Source organism: Myxocyprinus asiaticus, chromosome 45 (assembly GCF_019703515.2).
Source record: "Myxocyprinus asiaticus isolate MX2 ecotype Aquarium Trade chromosome 45, UBuf_Myxa_2, whole genome shotgun sequence".
NCBI classification, from domain to species: domain Eukaryota; kingdom Metazoa; phylum Chordata; class Actinopteri; order Cypriniformes; family Catostomidae; genus Myxocyprinus; species Myxocyprinus asiaticus.
The window spans coordinates 9,739,283-9,759,286 of NC_059388.1; the positions used below are offsets into that span (position 1 = coordinate 9,739,283).

Consider the following 20,004-nt stretch of genomic DNA (forward strand, 5'->3'; position numbering starts at 1 on the left):
AGCCATCAAAAAACAGCAGGTTACTAGAGAATGATTTTGAAGCTTTTCTGATTGAAATGAAATGTATCTCTGAAATGAACATTTAACAGCATGTAAGATAGTGTCTTTCACCTCAAGCGTGATAACAGCACATGTCACAGTGACAAGCTGTTGTAGCTCTAAAGATAAGAAATGCATGTAAACTGAGACGGATGCATAATCTTCCAAATGCTTGAAGCAAAACCACATGAGACACTCAGAACAACCTGAGAGAGCATGAAAATGTAACATTTGTTGAAATATTCCGGTTTTAAATGGTGAGATTTAGCAGTAACAAATTCAGCTGTCCTGAAAACTACAGGATGAAGAGAAGAAAGAGCTTTATAAATAAAATGTCCAAGTGAGGAATTGAATAGAAATGTATTGTTGATATGATGCCACAATCCTGTTAAAGGTGTAATAATGTAGCAGAATCTATAATTCCTGCATAGAGCATAAAAAGCATATTTGTAACACATTAGGAGAAAAGGAGGAAAACCTGTGAACATACACACAGTGTAAAATTGTCTGTGTGAACATGAAAAATACAGAGTGAAAGAGGAGCAACTATTGACTTACATTGAGTCCTCTCTGGAATAGTGGCTGTCCCATGACGTTAGCCAGCATACGGATCAGAGCGGCTCCCTGCACACATACAATAAACACACATTCAATAACAGAGCTATTCGAATCGATCACTTTGTGTGCGAAAAAGTCCGATATTTAAGCATTTTATAACTATAAAAGATAGCTTCCAGTCAGGCATTGACGAATGGCTGAATTTACCCGTGTGCTCCCATGTCATAAGCGCGATAACACATGAGCTGACGGATGACAGACACACAACCAATGAGTTGAAGGAATGTGTCAATGCGCTTGCGTCACAGGAGTGTCACAGGAGCACTCGGGTAAATTTGGCCATTCGTCAATGCCTGACTGGAAGCGAACCTTTATAGTTAAAAAGTGCTTAAATATCGTTTATTTTGGCACACAAAGTGATTGATTCACTTTAGAAGACATTAATGTCACTGCTGGAGATAGGATGGATTACTCTTATGCTGTCTATCTGTGCTTTTTGGACCTACAAATATCTAATCACCATCCTCTCACATTCTATGGACCTGCTGAGCCTGGATCTTTTTCTACAAATCTTCAAAAGTTTTGCAGAAGAAAGAAAGTCATAAACATCTCAGGTGGCATGAGTAAATGGGTGAGTAAATTATCAGAGAATTTTCGTTTTGGGGAGAACTAACCCTTTAAGTGTTAATGCCTTTAAATGGCTTTCAGATATTTGTGATGAGGTGATATATTTGGGTGCTGGAGTTATTTAAAGTGCATTCTAGTGAGAAAGAGCTCATTAAATAGATTAAGTTTGTCTGAGATTAAATGTTTATTAAGTCATTAGAGTCCCCGAGGACACGAAACCTCACAATCTTTCAGTGGAACAATTTCTTCCCCTCGACTTCCTAAAAAAACAAGCTTTTAATTAAACTATTTTTCTTGTGTGTCTGAAGATTGGTTGAACAGTGCTATTTCATTCACAATTCACACAGACAAACTGAAAACTGACTCTTTAAAGCTGGGAGAAAAAAAAAAAAACAGTAAGTAAAATAGAAAGCAAATGAATAAAAATATACTGGTGAAGTCATCAAGGTTTTTGGTGTTTTGGAAATTAATTATTTTCTCTACTACTGGATGGCCATAATAAAAAAAGGTAGTGGAATAAGGATAAATCTGTATGAGAAATTTTAAGTACAGGCCTATCCATTCAAGCAAAAATAATGTTCACCTGTATGTAATAAATGTTTGCATTCATTTTAATTTAGATGATAAGAGAAGCTCTTGCCTTCTTATATGCAATCCAGTCAAACACTCTGTCGATGTCTGTGGCTTCAAACACTTGTTGAGAGATTGGATGAGAACTAGCTAAACCATCCAATAACATCACCTCGTGAAGAACATCCGTGAGAAACCTCTGATTCTCCTGTGAGAGAGAGATGGAGGGAGAGAGAAACTTGGACTTTATTAGTTTTTAAACTGTCGTAACCCAGGGGGTACATGGCTTTCTCTGGAGTATCTTAGAGTCCTATTTAAAAGCATGGCATATGATTATGTTAATTATTTAGTACCATGGTATATTTCAAAGTAAAATGGTATTACCATCTGTTACCATTACTGTACCATGTTACCGCCACAGTACTTTATTTTTTTATTGGTTTTGTAAGTAAAACTACAAAACACAACAGATGGTAACAGAATAACTACAAAAACGTAATGTTCATATGAAATGTAGAATCCACCGACAATCAACTGTCACAATTGTTTAGAAAAACTACTTTTAAATTATTTTTAAAATTAGCATACTATTATGCAGTACCACAAACTGCTATACAATACAGTCACATTGCTTCCCTGTCTTACTCATCTGTAAATATGTACTGTATGTATGAAAACTGATTAAATATGAATCACATGACAGCATTACACAGCAGGTTCATAAATGTCTTCACAATGGGCCCTCCAGCAAAATCCCTGTGCTGACTGACCAAATTCATAATGACATTTTAAATTGAAGCATCATTAAGATTTTATTATTTTATGACTTGCTCATCAATGTATTATTTAAATATGGATAACCAAGACAAAGCTAACACACTATCAGGTTTTATAATGAAGTTTTGGTTTGATACTGTAAATGCTTTAATACACCTTTATTCTCAGAGCCATTACGAATAATTTTTGCACATTAAAGCTTGAGTGAGTGTAATTAAAAATCCTAATTAAGACATTAATCCAACAGAACAGGATATTTTAAATCAATAGATTTGAGCTCTAACAAACAACGTACAGAAATGAATCCAGATCCAAATAATAAACAACACTTCTCATAGTTTTTTATGTCAGTATAATAAGGTGAGCAAACATACAGACCAAACAAAACCAGAACCTTTTATGCAAGGGTTAAACAAATCCATTATCATTTACAGTCATTATTTACTTACCTTCATGCCATTACAAACCTGTATGACTTTCTTCTGTGGAACACAAAATAAGATGTTAGGAAGTATGCAAATGTGAATTGTGACTGAGGTTGTCATTCTGCCTAACATCTCTTTGTGTGTTCCTCAAAAAATAAAAAATAAAACATAAATAAAGGTTTGGAACAACATGAAGGTGATTAAATGATTACATGTTTGGGAGAGCTATCCTTTTAAAACTAATACATAACCTATATACAGTAAAATTAATCTGATACATTAAGTCTTGTTTACAAAAACACTTCAAAAAGGATTCCTGGTTAGTGGTAATTTATTTGTATTTATTTATTTTTTCTGTGTGTTCAAAGCACCATCATTTTAACACTTTCCATCCAATATTCTGAAGTTCTGCTAAAGCAGCTTAATTAAATTATGTGAGGTATAAAATAGATTCACAAAAAAGAGAGAGCTACACAACAGCTGGTGAGGTTGAGCTGATTTTATGCGTGCACAATAAAATGAGTCCACTGAGAAGAGCTTCCATCTGGCCCATATGTGCTGAACTCAACAAGGTGTTTACATCCAATAATCCTTCATTTAGATCCTGCTTATTAACATCCAACATCTTCACATACTATAAAAGCAGCTGAAAGTCTGTGAAGATCCAGAGATACAAACTGATCAAGCACTGTAAAGCAGCTCAGTGCAATGCCTGATGGGTAACCAGCTTCTCTAAGAGTCTACAGAGGACATCATGAACATGAGAAAGAGGAAGAAAACCAGCAGTCCAAAAGTGATGAGCAGATAAATAGACCCCTGGTTACTTTGGCAGGTTTTTGCAGAGGGAAACACTGCATTCGTTTTCAGTCCTGTTTTAGAGTTCTTCCTCTGTTAAAGCAGCAATCACATCCATATTGTGGCAGGGAAACGGTTACAGCCGTCTGATCAGCATTCAGTTGGAGAGTGCTTATTTAACATTATTCTTATTCAACAGCTGTCAATTTATGGTTCATAGAGTCATACTAGTCATTTTTAACTAGCGAAACAGGCAAGATTTCCTTTTCCAGTCAAGTTTTGATGGTGAACTCACCCTTCCATGTATCAGCAACTGCAATTGAGATGCATGGAAATGTTCACCATTTGCTTTCTTAAGGTATAAAAGGTGCTGTAAGCGATTTTAGCCATTCTACTTCCACGAGACTGAGCCGTTGAATTAGCCACACCTCCTCTTTCCAAAACCATGCACTCCAAAGATACCAAATAAGCTTTATTGAGGCTGACATCATGCAGAAACGATTGTTAAAACAACAGCAGCTAAATAGCGCCATTTTTGGTGGATTACAGAGTCTAGAGCTGTCACAAACACCGGTGAGATATCTCACGACACTTATTTCAGAAATATCTTTCAGGGAGTAGGAACTTTTTTTGTACACCTTTCCATGAAAAAAAAAATTAAATAAAATCGCTTACAGCACCTTAAAGCACTAAATTTCTGTCTTCTACTGTATAGGCTGTTTTTAGCATACACTGCCCCAGTGCATTCTGCCCTTAGTGCACCCTGTCTTCCGTCGAGAGCACATCAGGTGCGAGCCACGACCACCGGCTCAAAATAATATGCATGCTAGCTTGAGATAAAACTCAACAGTTATTGACTTATAAAGAGCAGAAGATACAAACAAAATTCAGTCTCCACAACTGCTAATTCACAGTAAAGACCATCAGAGACAGTAAATGTCAGAGAACTGTGTTACGTTTTGTAATGCTGATGACCTGCATACTTATATAATTTTACTAGTGGAGCTTCAAGTGTTTTCTCTTCAAAACAGTTGCACTATGGTCACTCAAGCAGAAGTGTGTTTTGTCTGGACTAGAATAGCATTATGCTAGTTGATAGCACCATTACACTCAAACAAAATCTGCTCTAGAGGAATAGCTGTTTGTTCTCAGATCATTTCATGAAGCTGTTTTTCTGTAACAGAACTAAAGGTGGATTTTACAAAGAAAAATATGTGATATGTTCGTACAGAGCAGTCAAAAAGGTGGAAGTCCTGATCTTACTCTGACCTCCAGGGACCTCAATAATACATTAATAATGTTCAGATGATGGTGACTGAAGCCATGAAAGGTGTCTGACTTCATCATAGTGTTCATGAATCCCTCCTGGATTTTTATATCAAGAGTGTATGTGTTATTTATCATCCTGTAATACAGGAATATCATGAGTTGATGGAGTTGGCAGTATTGGGAACACCTGGTCATATCAAATGGCCTCATAATTTTTGGCTGTTATAAACCTTGCAGAGCAATCATTGAACATACTGACTCCTGTGAGATGACTGACCATTGAGAACTGAAGGCATGCTTTGTGTTTCTCCAAACGTGAACCCATCTGGATGCAGAAAATAAGGTGAAGGATGACTCATTAGACTAGAAGTATGTACGTTTCACTTCATTTCTCTAAAGGTTTAGATTGTGTTCTGTAGGTTTTGTGTCTCTGTGTGTTGACCATTAATACAAGTGGTTTCTGAATGGAAGTCTTGCATTAATGCTCAAGATGTAGTTTATGTTGATGTTTATTCAGTTCTATGATTTTGAGGATGCAATTTTGTTGCATTGCCAGTGTACAGCAGTTTGTCCTTTCTGGCATATGCTGACATATTTCTTGTGCCATTAAATTATCTTTGAAAAATTATTGATACAGGTAAGAATCAAACTTTGTGACTCACACAGGTAAGAGGATATCAACATAGTAATGTTGCTCAGAATGCATTACAGAAAGCTTAGATTAATACGGGTCTGTGTAATATTACAGTGTACTCAGTCACTCTCTTCTTTTTTTCTTTTGATTTTCTCCCCTTTTCTCCCCAATTTGGCATGCCCAATTCCCAGTGCACTCTAGGCCCTCATGGTGGCGTAGTGACGCGCCTTAATCCGGGTGGCGTAGGACGAATCTCAGTTGCCTCCGCGTCTGAGACAGTCAATCCACGCATCTTATCATGTGGCTTGTTGAGCACGTTACCGCGGAGAATAGCGTGAGCCTCCACACGCGCAGTACTGTACATTGGCATCCACGACAACTCACCATGCGCCCCAACGAGAGCGAGAACCACATTATAGAGACCACGAGGAGGTTAACCCAACTTGACTCTACCCACCCTAGCACTGGGCCAATTGGTTGCTTAGGAAGCCTGACTGGAGTCACTCAGCATGACATGGATTCGAACTTGTGACACCAGGTGTGGTAGTCAGCGTCTTTACTTGCTACCCAGGCCTCCCACTCACTCTCTTCTGTCAGTTCTTTATTGATTGAACATCTGGAGATTAATATGTATAGATGCAAGTTAAATATAATGAAATATGCACTGGTTGCTGTGGTGACAACAGATCTCTACATGAATAGAGATGATTTCTACACAAATTACAACTGAGCTTATTATAACAGCTGGAACTTGAATTTGGAACTTCTTGTATAGAATCAATGTTGTCATTTGATGTGCTAATTAAAGAGATACTTTTGGTGGGGGGGGGGGGGGGGGGGTTCTAAGGCACTCATCACTATTATTAATGCTAATACTTAGGGTTAGAGGTTTGAACATGTGAAGTATCTATTGTCCAGAAATGCACTGTGAGAGATCTTCTGTTTTCTCCTCAATCAAGACTAGTAACAAATGATCAAGAACTTGTTTGTGATGAGCATTAAAGAACTGTTCTTGCTTTAAAAGGTTCAGTCATCTGAACAGCATATGGCCATCAACATGCTTTCTCCATGTGTAAGTGTGTATGTGTGTGTGTGTGTGTGTGTGTGTGTGTGTGTGTGTGTGTGTGTGTGTGTGTGTGTGTGCAGGTTGTATAATAGTAATCTTTAATGTCACATCAATTAGATGTGCATTGGATTTCCTCACAGGAAGTAGAACATATTTTTTTCCATACACAGTTCTTTTCATTTGATTGGAGTGAACTGAATGTTGCAGTGCTCATTGCTGATATATTTTCATCTGAAATATGAAAATATTCTTACCATGTTCCACTTTGGAAAGAGGAAATCCGTCCCAATGTACTCAAAGAAATGAGCAAATCCCTCCTTCAGCCAAACATCCTCCCACCAAACTGGAGTGACGAGATCTCCAAACCACTACAAGAGAACAAATGAAGCCTTAATAGAGAAAAAGTGCCACCAGTATGGAGATCAGTGTTTGTGTAAATCGAAAATAGCATATCTGATGTTTAATATAAAGTCATGTGGAGCGGGATTTTGGACCAATGAGAATTCACTGTGGGCAGGGCTACCAAAGCAAAACTGACTGATATAGTAAGCAAAAGAGAGACAAAATGTTGTTTTTTGCCCCTAGTTAGCAGACTGTGTAAGCATAAAATATAAAGTAAAATTGTCCAACAATCCACATTTTAATAACCCTCCTATACCTATACTATCTGGAAAAGTACATTAAAGCTAGTTTCAAACATATTTAATTATAAAAGTTGAAACATTTAAGAAATAACTTGTCCTTCACAGTAGAAGTGTGTATCGTTGATCTTTTCAAACGAGTCGAAGATTTAGACCAAATGCAGTGCATTAAAATATAAGAGACAAAAACAACAGACCAAAAGACTTGACTTAAAGGGATAGTTCATCAAAAAATGAAATTCTCTTATCATTTACTCACCCTTATGCCATCCCAGATGTGTAGGACTTTCTTCTGCTGAACAAAAACTAAGATTTTTAGAATAATATCTCAGCTCTGTAGGTCCTCACAATGCAAGTGAATGGGTACCAACATTTTGAAACTCCAAAATGCACATAAAGGCAGCATAAAAGTAATCCTGAAACAGAGCATGTGAGCAGAGCGGAGCGGTGATAATTCCACCTGAGCGGAGAGCGCATTTTTGAAGATTCCACTCTGCTCGCTCAGGCCGCTCAGTGCCGCTCGCTCAACCCAGTATGTGCTTTGTGAAATGCTGGTTTCGGAACCTGTGAAATAAGCAATATGCCTGAGGGAGTTCAAACATTGTTTTAGTGAAGTTGCAAACTTTACAGCCTATATAAATGCAATGTATAAATCAAAGTTAAGAACGAGGAAATCGAAAGGGAGTGGAGAGACAGTGAGAATTAGCAAATATTCCTTTTGGAATTATATGCATCACGCAAGCACGAGGATGTGCTTCGCGAACATCGTAGTGTAGCAAAAGGTGAGCTAGTAGGCTACACTAACATTAGATAATAAATTAATATATAAGTAGATAGTAAGTTATCTTATTGTTTCGCAATCATGTCAGTGCAGCTGCCAGCTAGATGCAGGCCCGGTGAATGTTAGAACACCCTCAATTTAATATGTAAGCTTGATAATACTGTATATTGGCAAAGCATATTTCCTTGAATCCCGGCAAACACACGAGAAATCCCTGCATTAAAACCAATAAACATGTATGATCTTGCAGATCAGTGTGTCCTAATTTGCAGGTGGAGCATTCTGCTTTCATGCCTCCATTTTACAATTGAGCATTTGATTGGTAAAGATGTAAAAATGGACTCTAGATTAGTAGTTGCGGATAACATCTTCCAACATCGCTTGCTGCATTCATGCACAGAGAAAAAAAACCTATAAATGAATGAAAATTGGAAGAAAAAAAAAAGTGTTTCTTAAATGAAGGCAGTGTAATTGGTGAATTAAATAATTTGTATTTATTTTGGGATCATTAAACACGATTTAATCTAATATAAACAGTATTGGACAAAATCTCACTTTATGCAGGACAAATATTTTTTATTTGTTAAATCCACAGTTAAACCCTGCTGTAGGTGGGCCTGGGTAGCTCAGCTGGTATTGATGCTGACTACCACCCCTGGAGTCGCGAGTTCGAATCCAGGGTGTGCTGAGTGACTCCAGCCAGGTCTCCTAAGCAAAATTGGCCTGGTTGTTAGGGAGGATAGAGTCACATGGGGTAAACTCCTCGTGGTCGTGATTAGTGGTTCTCGCTCTCAATGGGGCACGTGGTAAGTTGTGCGTGGATCGCAGAGAATAGCATGAGCCTCCACATGCGGAGTCTCCGCAGTGTCATGCACAATGAGCCACGAGATAAGATGCATGGATTGACTGTCTTAGAAGCGGAGGCAACTGAGACTTGTCCTCCGCCACCCGGATTGAGGTGAGTAACCGCGCCACCACGAGGACCTACTAAGTAGTGGGAATTGGGCATTCCAAATTGGGAGAAAAGGGGATAAAAAAAAATAATAATAATAAAAAAAACCTGCTGTACATATAAAGAGCGCATGAACAACACATGATCTTTTGATGCATATAAAGTCCAGATTCATGCTGCTTTAAAAATATCAAGTAAATACAAAGGGGGCACATGGTGTCTACAGTACTAATATAATAATTATTATATAATTAACCACAGTCCTTTAGGTTGCATTCAATTTGTACATATAAAATTGTAGGGGATATTAATCAAGCAACAATACTGAAAAAGAGAAAAACATTCACTGCTCTTTTCTGGATAACTTAATATGCCCTTTAAAACTGAACACAATATTAGGATGAGAAATTGCTCATTTTAATTTACAGACCTAAAGACGGATAGCATTAAATCAGTAATGTATCAAATCTACAGTAGCTTAATAATCATTCCGTGGAGACAACTGCAGTACAATTATGAATTTAATTTTTACCTGTATTTCCTGGTACCAGTCCATGTTTTCATTATTGTCATAAACGGGACTCAAACAAACTTTAAAGTTTGTGGTTTTCTAGGTCAGTTGTGTCACTCAGATCCAGTTTAATCTGAAAAACGCAAATTTGCGTGTATGCGAGTTTCTGCACCAACGCACATATGTTTCATCACTTGTAGAGGCATGTTTGATGACTTGAATTTTTTTTTTTTTTTTAAGGCATTATTTGAAGATGTTCAATGATATATGTGCTAACAGAGAAATATTTGACTGCTTACAAATGACAACGTAGGTCTGGTAGACCCGATTATCTAACAGCTGTTGTAAACCATTTCAAAATAAACAGCGAGATTTTATATACTAAAACACAAAAATACAATCACATAATTTCAGATGTGTACGTTACTAAGCCTTTATATTTTAATAAATGTCAGCCTATAGCCTAGCCTATATTTTACCCAGAGGGAAAACTGAGACCATGTGGGCAAAGGGGCAGTTGCTTGGGCCAATATAGCCACCTCCCTGTTTACGCACCCAGAAACAAGTATACTACAGAGACATTTCATGCTGAAGTGGGATTTGAGCTAACTTTTTTTTACCGGTGAGCATGAGCGGTTCTTGAGTGGAGCGTTTGCTTGGCCGTGAGAGGTTGGGCGGAGCGCACGTGCATGGAGCGGGTTATTGAGCAGTGTCACACCACTCCACTTCACTCACATGCTCTGTCCCGAAGACTCCAGTGGTTAAATCTGTATCTTCAGAAGCAATATGATGGGTGTGAGTCAGAAACAGTTCAATATTTAAGTCTTTTTTTTAATGTAAATTCTCCTCCATGCCCAGTAGGTGGTGATATGCACAAAGAATGTGAATCGGCAAAAACAAAAGAATGTAAAAGTGAAAGTGGAGATTTATAGTAAAAAAGGACTTAAATATTTATGTTTCTCAACAACACCTTTCATATCGCTTTAGAAGATATGGATTTAACAACTGGAGTCTTATGGATTACTTTTGTGCTGCCTTTATGTGCTTTTGGAGCTTCCAATTTTTGGTACCCATTCACTTGCATTGTATGGACCTACATAGCTGAGATATTCTTCTAAAAATCTTAATTTGTGTTCAGCATAAAATAAAATAAAAGTCATACACATATGGAATGGCATGGGGATGAGTAAATGATGAGATCATTTTCATTTTTGGCCAAACTATCCCTTTAAATTGACTAAGCTTCACATGACCAAACACTCAAAGAACATGTTCCTATTTATACAAAGCCAGGAACATGTGGGCTTCAATACACAAACCAGGGAAACAAGATAACAAGCCAACCAATGACAGACCAGAACTAATAAACAAGATAACAAGACAAAATCAAACATAAACCAATCACAATACAAGACTAACAAACATGATGGAACATGAAGGTCAAATGAAAGAACAGGGAAATCACATGACAAGACAAGAACAGGAAACAGTGAACTAAGATAAGACATGTAACTTAAACTTCAAAATAAAAGACATGAATAGAAACTTGAACAAAACCACACAAATACACAACAAAATGACTTGAAAACAAACAGCCCTTGACTCTGTTCCAAGAAAACAATTGTTCACAAAAGTCTTCGGAGAACACTGAGAATCAGGCACTATAAAGTGTCCAAACGACTCCTGCCATTATGTGCTAATGACACCTACAGATGGACCTACAGAGCTGAGATTTTCTTCTAAAAATATTTGTTTGTGTTCTGCAAAAGAAAGAAAGCTATACACATCTGGGATGCCATGAGGGTGAGCAAATGATGAGAGAATTTTCATTTTTGGGTGAACTACTTTAAAGGGATGAATTGAAAGATACAAAGTTTTGGAATGTTTAAGCATGCTGGATGCACACTGTATTTGTCTGTATTTACTATCAGCGTTGTAAACTTTGAGAAATTGCGTCTAACATCATCCTCATGATTTTAGAAGCAATTAATTGCATTATTTTAAGATTTGCTTGTGTACAAATTCACCACACTCAACAGTGCATTTAAATTTTAGTCATTATAAGACTTCAAATTACCTGCTGTAAGCAATGTTCCCATTACTATGCATAGTCCACAGGCAATGCTGGACAAGCTCCTCAGCTAAGCTACCAACTACTCAACAGAACAATTAGTTGAGCCAAGCTGAAAGCTACGCTTCAGAAAAAGTAGCAAGTTACACTAAAAAATTACACTAAAAGTAGATGGATACATTTAAGCTTTTTTCTTTTTTTTTTTTTTCTAGATGCACAGAACATATTGTCATAGACAAAGCATCTAAAAGACTTATCCACATGACACTTTTTAAAACCATGGTACAGCATATTACAGTAAAGTGCAATACAGTATACAAGTATGCAGTAAGGTGCAATATAAAATGTATGTGCATGTAAAATAAAAAAAATTAAAACATGCAAATTCATACTTATACAGGCTACCTCTACAAACCCATGTGTTCATTACGCAAAATCACTATTTTTACATACGTACACTACTACCTGTACAAACCCACTCCCATTTGAACATACTTTCCTTTGCACATTCCTGTTTAACAACTCTACGTACATAATACGCATATTATTCATCTTATCCTGTAATTTTGTGTCTAGCTGTTGTGTTTCTGTATGTACAGTCTTCTTTTCAGAGGTCAAATTTATTTTGTGTGCGCACATCTGGGCAATTTTCTCATTTCAAAATAATTTTGGCTAACCACGATTTTCTCTGAGACAGTAATTTAAACACTAAAAACACAGTGGCATCCCTATCAGTCTCTGATAAACTCTGATAAAATAGTGTGAATGGCTGAATAACTTCATATAAAGGACTGCACAAGTGCCATGCAATAATTTTATTCTGAGCCATTAAGAATGACTGATTGAATGTGACACATTAACCACATCACTGGTGGGGGACAAATTTACAGTACCAACATTGCTTTGTTATATGACATTAAAATTAGCCAGTAGAGAGAGAGACTGCATAAACTTGTACAATATCAGTGAAGAGCAGCAAACAGCCTGTCGTTCACTAATCAATTCACTGCAGCAGCTGGCTCAAGTCACGAGCTACAGATGTGATTTATCAGATGGCAGTTATTAGTTCATGGACAGAGCTTTTAATACATGACAGAATAAGAGCTGTATGAGGCTGGTCTAATGTGTTTTCAATGAATGAGCCAATCAATATGTCAGAAGAACACAAGCCCTGCCCACTCTGACGCTTGTAATGCATTCTCAATGAATGAGCCAGATAAAAGCAAGTCACGCTAACTCTGATGATCTAAACTCGACTGCTGCACCAATCAGCAGTGTGTCATTGAACTCCAAAGGAAAACGTTGACGTGAGATTGAAATTGCAATCTGAAGTGGTGATGTGGATGGGATTAGGAAGCAATTTGGATGGTAAAATGTTGACAAAACACAAACATAAGCGGAAACTCCAGAGAGCTGCGACGTATAAAACAGCCTATGGTAAGTGTGTTGTATTAGATAACAGTACTGGGTGTTGAAGTGAATTCAGTGTAGATGTCAATGTACTGCAGGACAGTGTAGACATACTGTATTTCAGTTTTCTGACTGAAAACATTAAACAGTGTCACTGGTCAATATTATTATCCCAACCTCAATTATTCTTGATCATGAAATTGAACTTTTATCTGCTGAGAACAGCATAATCTGAGCTATCCTAATTGATTTCAGCTCTAAAAATACCAAATGTGCACATTACTACTGTTTCTCAGACAATACTATGATATGATGCTTCCTGTGAGAGTGTTTTACTGAATAAAGCTAACTGAGTTCAGACAGATCTGTATTATCTGCTAGAGAAATGAGAACAAGAGAAAAAAATAAAGAACAGAAAAGCAAAAGTACGGTGGCAGTGGGCTGCAAATGCCATGCAACACCAGCTAAAGCAAAATGCAGAGCCACGATTCAGCAACACATGAGGAAGACTATTCAGAAGATGAATCCAGAACAGTACTGGTGAGTGCAGAACATCTCCAGCAAGCTCATAAATAATCCAACAGAACAAAAGAAACGGAAAAAGACGATTCTCAGCACTTTAAGAGGTGCAAACAATCGCTGCTGAAAAATCACGGTATACATGGAATAATTTTAGCATGGTTTCCTTCACAATTCATGAAGATTGTGCATTTGTGGGGTTAAAGTCCTTTATGAACATAATTTCATAGCCAAAAAAAGTTTTATTCCTGACTACTTGTTTGATCTGTGTCTAACAGTCTGCAACAATGCAAAGCCTCCCCCCTCCGTAAAAAATTATTAAACACAAGAAAGACAGATTTTTGGGAAGCCCTCTAGTCTATAGAAAGCAAGACAGAGAGAAAAAGATGTGATGAGGGATGAGTAAAGAAAGAAATATTTTCTTTCACCATCCCAATGGACAAACACTTTTGCTATGAGCTCAGCCATTTCAGATTCTCCAGATGTCCAATTGCATCTGCTCCTGTCAGCTCTTTAACTTAACAATTGACCATCTTCACTCTCTCATTGACTCTGTGACTTCTGAAGTGTTTTTCTTCTGTTTTTTTTGTTTTTTTCTGTTTTTTTCTGTCCTTTGGAAATAGATGATAAAAACATCAATCGGATAGATCTGAGAGGTGATTCATTTCATATGATTATGAATCTCGTGTGTACCTTAACCCTCATAAACAGCATTGGCAGGAAGTACTGAATTGGCACAGGAGAGCTTTAATGTGTGTGATGGTTAAACAGCATCATGTTTAAAAGAGATATCTTCAGCATTGAATGTAAATCACTACAGGAACAAGCATGTATTAGACTCTCAAACAGAATGAGTGATTTGCAGGCCTGATTGAAGTTGTGGATCTTAAATTGAGGTGCAGCACTTGTTACAAACAACAGTAGATTTCAGACGAGACACCCTGACAGATCTACTGACATGATTGGACTAAATTAGACCATTATGATTTATTATTAACAGACTGCATTAGGATACTGCTGCTGTTAACTCCTTTACAACAGAAAGATGAAGTTGAAGCTGTGACCATCAAACTATGTGAAGTAAATGGTTGCTTTACCTGGTGACAGATCTCATGCACCACAACCATGGTGAGCTCCATCTGATAGGAAGAGGAGGAGACGTCAGGATCCAATAAGATCTTCTGCTCCACAAACACACTCAGACCCCAGTTCTCCATGGCTGCATACGGATGTTTCGGCACAGCCAGCAGATCTGCACACAGAGAGGAAGGTCAGAGGTCAATGACAGGGACCAGTATTGTGATCAAAGAAGTTCACAAAACATTGATTTCATCTACCAATGAGAACAGAAGCAGATAAACCTCTGGCGCTGTTAAATCCAGATCTTATAATGACTCAAACAGGAAGAGGAACAGTTTAAAGCTGTAACATGATTATCAGTTGGGCTGAATGTGTGCATCTTGTTTGCATGTTTCTCTGAGTTCAGCTGAAAGCAGCTGCAAAGTTTTGAAAGGGAAATTGCAATCATCATGGCGACTGATGCAGCTGCAGGGCTGTGGCATGGTGCAGACGACAGTGTGTTAGAAAGCTTTAAAAGAGAACAGCAGACACATCTTCATTGATAATGAGGAGTCTATTTTAGGATTGTATAGTCACACACACACACATGCACACACACACACTTGTAAACGATTAAGGTGTCACCTTTAAGGAGCAAAGGCTTTTGAATTAATTCAAGAGATGAAGAAAAACCAAAGAGCATTGCAAGAATGAGATACTAAAATAACTTCTTTAAGGAATCAGGGAGTGCAGGTTTAATTGGCCACTGATAATGTGCTATATAGGTTAGAGACTTGATTATCTTTTAATGGAGCTTTTATACATTCACAGTGCAATTACACAACCAATGCTCTTCGAGAGAGAGAGAGAAGAGAAAGATGAGCTGCATGACCTCAGAAACACATCACTACAATGAACATAATCAAGGGGTATTAATATACATCAGTCACCGTATTTTTAATGTTCATAATGTCTTGTTAAATGCTTATTCTATTTTAAATTGTATTGTGTATATTGTTATTATAGCTTTTATTTTATTTTATTCATTACCTGGCATAATTTTAATTATATTTTTATTGTCATTTGACACTGTTTTATTTGGGGGCCAAGCACCAAATGTGCTGGAACCCTATTGTATTTGTCAGGATTGTTAAAAAAATCTATAAAAGTGATTTTGATTTGATTTTGAGGATTGTTTAGGGGCCAAGCACTGAAGGTGCATAGGCACCTGTTGTATTCGTTAGTGTTCTGCTGCTTCTTCCGCCATCAAAGTCTATAGAACTGTATTAAATTTGGCACAATAATAGAGGACACTCTGAACTGTAACTTGCCTAAATTTGGGGTCTCTAACTCCAAAGCTCTAGCACCACCAACTGTTCAAAGTTGCACTTATGTTTATGCTCATAACTTTTTAACCATAAGGCTCAATCAAAATAATTATTTCCTCTGATTCCTTAGCTCATGCCGAGTCGAATGCATACCATGGTTTCAATTTCCATCTGAACAGATTTTCCGCCATTTTGAATTTTCCTAAAAAAAAACTACTTTTTTTAACTCCTCCTAGACCGTAACTCCGATTTGCACTACATTTTTCGTGTATTATCTAGGGACACTGGGGACAAGAAGTTATTAAAAGCTTTTTGATAGACTAAACCGTTCCCGAATAACACTTCAATGAATTTGAAGGCGAGCACGCCAAAATGGACATGAAGCTGTATCTTCGCCACGCTTAGGCATATTGACACCAAACTTGGTATCCACAGCCATGATGATTCTAATTGCCTGTTTTGTGTTTCTGGTCTCGAGACACAATGTAAAAACTACCGAAACGAGTGATTTGGACAGAGAACAAAAACTATTTAAATGTTATTTGGAGTAAAAATGTATTTCAGGATCAACTTGTGCAGTTGTTGGCTGTCATAACAACTCAAAGTAATTAATGATATCAACAAAACAAACCTTGGACCATCATTTCATGACATCTACATACTCAGATGAGGCACTGTAAAACAAACTTGACTCTGTTAAGTATCAGCACTTTAAAGCCACATGTTTTTGAAAATGTTTACAAATGTAACACTTTAAACATCACTTTACCCGGTAAGAATATATGCCGATGCGTGCGAAAACACTGGAGACCGGAAATTGAAAACAGGTGAATCGTAACATTTCCGCGTTCAGGAAAAAGGGGGATATGTCATAGCCATATTGACTTGAGGGTCAGCACCACCTAGTGGTCAGGAAATATAAAAAATGGACATTTTTGCTTATAACATCTGAATAGTTTAGCCTCAAATCATGAGGCTGGTCTCTTTAGATTCCTTGGGGCATAACGAGTCAAATGATACTCTGTGTCAGCCATTTTAGGTGTCGGCCATTTTGAATTTACAAACACATTGGTGTACTATATTTTACAAACACATTGGTGTACGGTTACGAAATTTGGTATGCATCATCAGCACTGTGCCCTGAGGGTACCTATAAAGTTGTGGTAAAAAATAAATAAATAATGAAATGTATAAAAATGCTTATAATGTTTGATAAATTTGACCCATCGTTCTGTGACTGCTCTCTATAGATTCCATCGATCATGTATGGTGATGGCAAATTTGCCATGGTCAGCCATACTTCCTTTAAATGAACTGATTAAATTTAACATGAAGTAAATAATATTTTAGTAAATAACCTCACATTAGGGAAGTGGGGTGGGGCATTAACAACTCTCATTAACAGACATCTTCATTTCACTGGAACACACGCAGCCACTATTTTTGCTAAGTCCATGCAGTGTAGGTTCGATACAGAAGTATAAAATTGGCCTTAACAATGCCCATCTGCCTAAAGCCAAAAGACGGTAAACTTGTTTATATCCTAATTTCTAGCTATCTTCTGATTAGCTTTGGCAAACAAACACATGTGGCTTGTTAGCTTGTGTTCTTGCACTGTTATTATTTATTCTTGACTTGCGAACTAAGTTAATAAATTGATTGTTAAAGTTCCATCGTTTTTTTTTTTTTTTTTTTGTGTAAGAGCATGATTGAATGTCCTTTGGTCATTCGTGGTGAAAAGCCAACTAAGATTAGCATCACATTTCTTGCAAGCTTTGTCAAGTATTATATCTGCATTTGCTCATTTCTAGAATTTTCTCCCAAATTTACTACTAAGTTATACTTTATATTTTAAGCATTTCAGTCACTGTGAGAAATTGTAGCTGGTCGCATATATTGCGGCTTTAGGACACAGCAGAAGCCTCTGTCACCGACCACTTCGGCTGTGAACTGAACGAGCGCGGAAGCGGTAATCATCCACAGCTGGCAGACATTACTTTTCATCAGTGACTACCAGGTGAGCAAAGTCAGGTTTATTGTCATTTTTAAACTTTGCAATGAACAAAACTAAATTACGTTTGTTAAGGAAACTACAATGCATGATTTAACATACATCCATACCCTTACAAAAATTAACCATGGCTTTACTACAGCTGGTATTTGTAGTAAAACCATTACACAAATTTAACCATGGTCATGGTAACTACAATATTACTGTAGTAAAATAATAGTTCCAATATGGATACTACAGTATTACCGAAGTAAAACCATGGTCAATCATACCAAAACTATGGCTTCAGTCAAAAAATGGTAACTACAAAATATAATTATTATTTTTTAAGGTATAGTCTATAACACAAAGTTATTCATATCTCCTCATGACAGTAAATTTCCAAGCTGTTGTAAATCCAATTACAAATATTAAATTGGACTAAATAAGACAGTACAGTATATGTATATCAGAAGGTTTGCAGGTTATACAACTCATTTGTTGAATTGTTCAAACCTGATTACAGTTTTAGGAATTTCACCTCATTTGACTTAATGTTTAGTGTTCAATGAGTACATAAGAAGCAGATCAAATAGAAAAAAAAAAGACCTCTGGTCTGTCATCTGTCATTTGTCGGATACAGTGAAAAAGCAGCTTTAGTCCAGTAAGACGAAAGAAAATGGTAAATGGTTTAAATACAATTGTACTATTAGTATTTGTAATTGTAGTAATTGTACTAAAAGTAAAAAAAAAAAAAAAAAATTATATGGAAATGTAATTAAGTACAAATATTCCATTTAAATTTCACTTGAGTAAAGAACAAATCACAAAAACACACACACAAAAAAAATTTTTTTTTATAATAATAATACAAATAATAATACTTAGGTATTACACTTAAGAATTTTTACTCAATTACATTACACCCCTGTACTTCATTAGGATAATTCTGAGTGCTGTCAAAGAAGACAAGAATGTAAACAAGAAATGTAGTCCTGATTCAAGAAATTGCATCTTTACTCAAAACCAAATGGATTACAAATGGGATTTTTCATTGCAGATAAACTTCCATGCCTAACAACACTCACCTTATCAAATCAGCTACCTGTTAAAGAGCAAATGAAAGTTGCACTTTTTGCTCTGATCTGCATTTAATTTACTTATTCTCTCCTCTCCAGAAATGCATACTGGCAACATACTGGCTCCTGTCTTCATGACAAGAATGCAAGTTCAATCTCAAATCACCCTTTCCTCCCCTTCTATCTGTCTGTCTTTGTACCTCTCTCTATTTCCATAAAATTCATGCCCTCTCTTGGTTTGTTTTTTACATTACATTTTATGTCTGTCTACCAATCATTTATTACTTTCTCAAACACATAAGCTGTGTCCCAAATGACACACTACACTGAGCGACATGTAGTGTATGAATTTTCAAAGTGTAGTTTTTTTACTACATGGAAGCGTTCACCTTTTAATAGCTGATGGAAGTGATGTTTCAAACCCAAGCGTTGTGTTGCCGCAAGCTTTAGCACGCTATCCACCCTCAGTTCAACAGTTATATCTCAATAATATACATATTCACACAACATGGTAAGATGGTAAAGCGTTTAACTCAGAATTAATTTAGTGAGTGTAGTTTGCTCTGTATAGCCTTTGCTATTTGATTTTAAGGCTCTTTATTTTAGTCACAAATGTTTCCTTCCTTGTTTTCCTATCAGACTTGGGCAGTATGAATCCTACTCCTTGCCATACCTGACCAGATGTTGTGACGCTTTGACTGTTTTTGGCCTGTTTTCATGAAAGTTCACCTGCACACTATTGAGTTTACACTTTACACTCTCATTTTTCTTCTTCTTCATTGTCGTACACCGCACTGTCACGCTCACTCTACACACATGCACAGACTTTGATTCTGGAATTAGATTTATGTTTAAATATTGTGGCGGAATGATCCGCCCCTCCAGCTCGTCACTGTCGCCCCG

The 20,004-nt window shown here is 36.9% G+C and overlaps 1 protein-coding gene across 1 annotated transcript in view; it reads right to left on the reverse strand.

Annotated features, from left to right (window-relative positions):
* The window catches only part of LOC127435401 (thyrotropin-releasing hormone-degrading ectoenzyme-like), a 177,348-nt gene that overhangs the window by 73,606 nt on the left and 83,738 nt on the right, over positions 1-20,004 (reverse strand). The window contains exons 5-8 of the mRNA XM_051688860.1: positions 14,743-14,897; positions 7,015-7,128; positions 1,865-2,002; positions 598-663 (exon numbers count right to left, since the gene is read on the reverse strand). Of these exons, the coding sequence (XP_051544820.1) occupies positions 598-663; positions 1,865-2,002; positions 7,015-7,128; positions 14,743-14,897 (473 nt within the window). The remainder of the gene's footprint in view (positions 1-597; positions 664-1,864; positions 2,003-7,014; positions 7,129-14,742; positions 14,898-20,004) is intronic.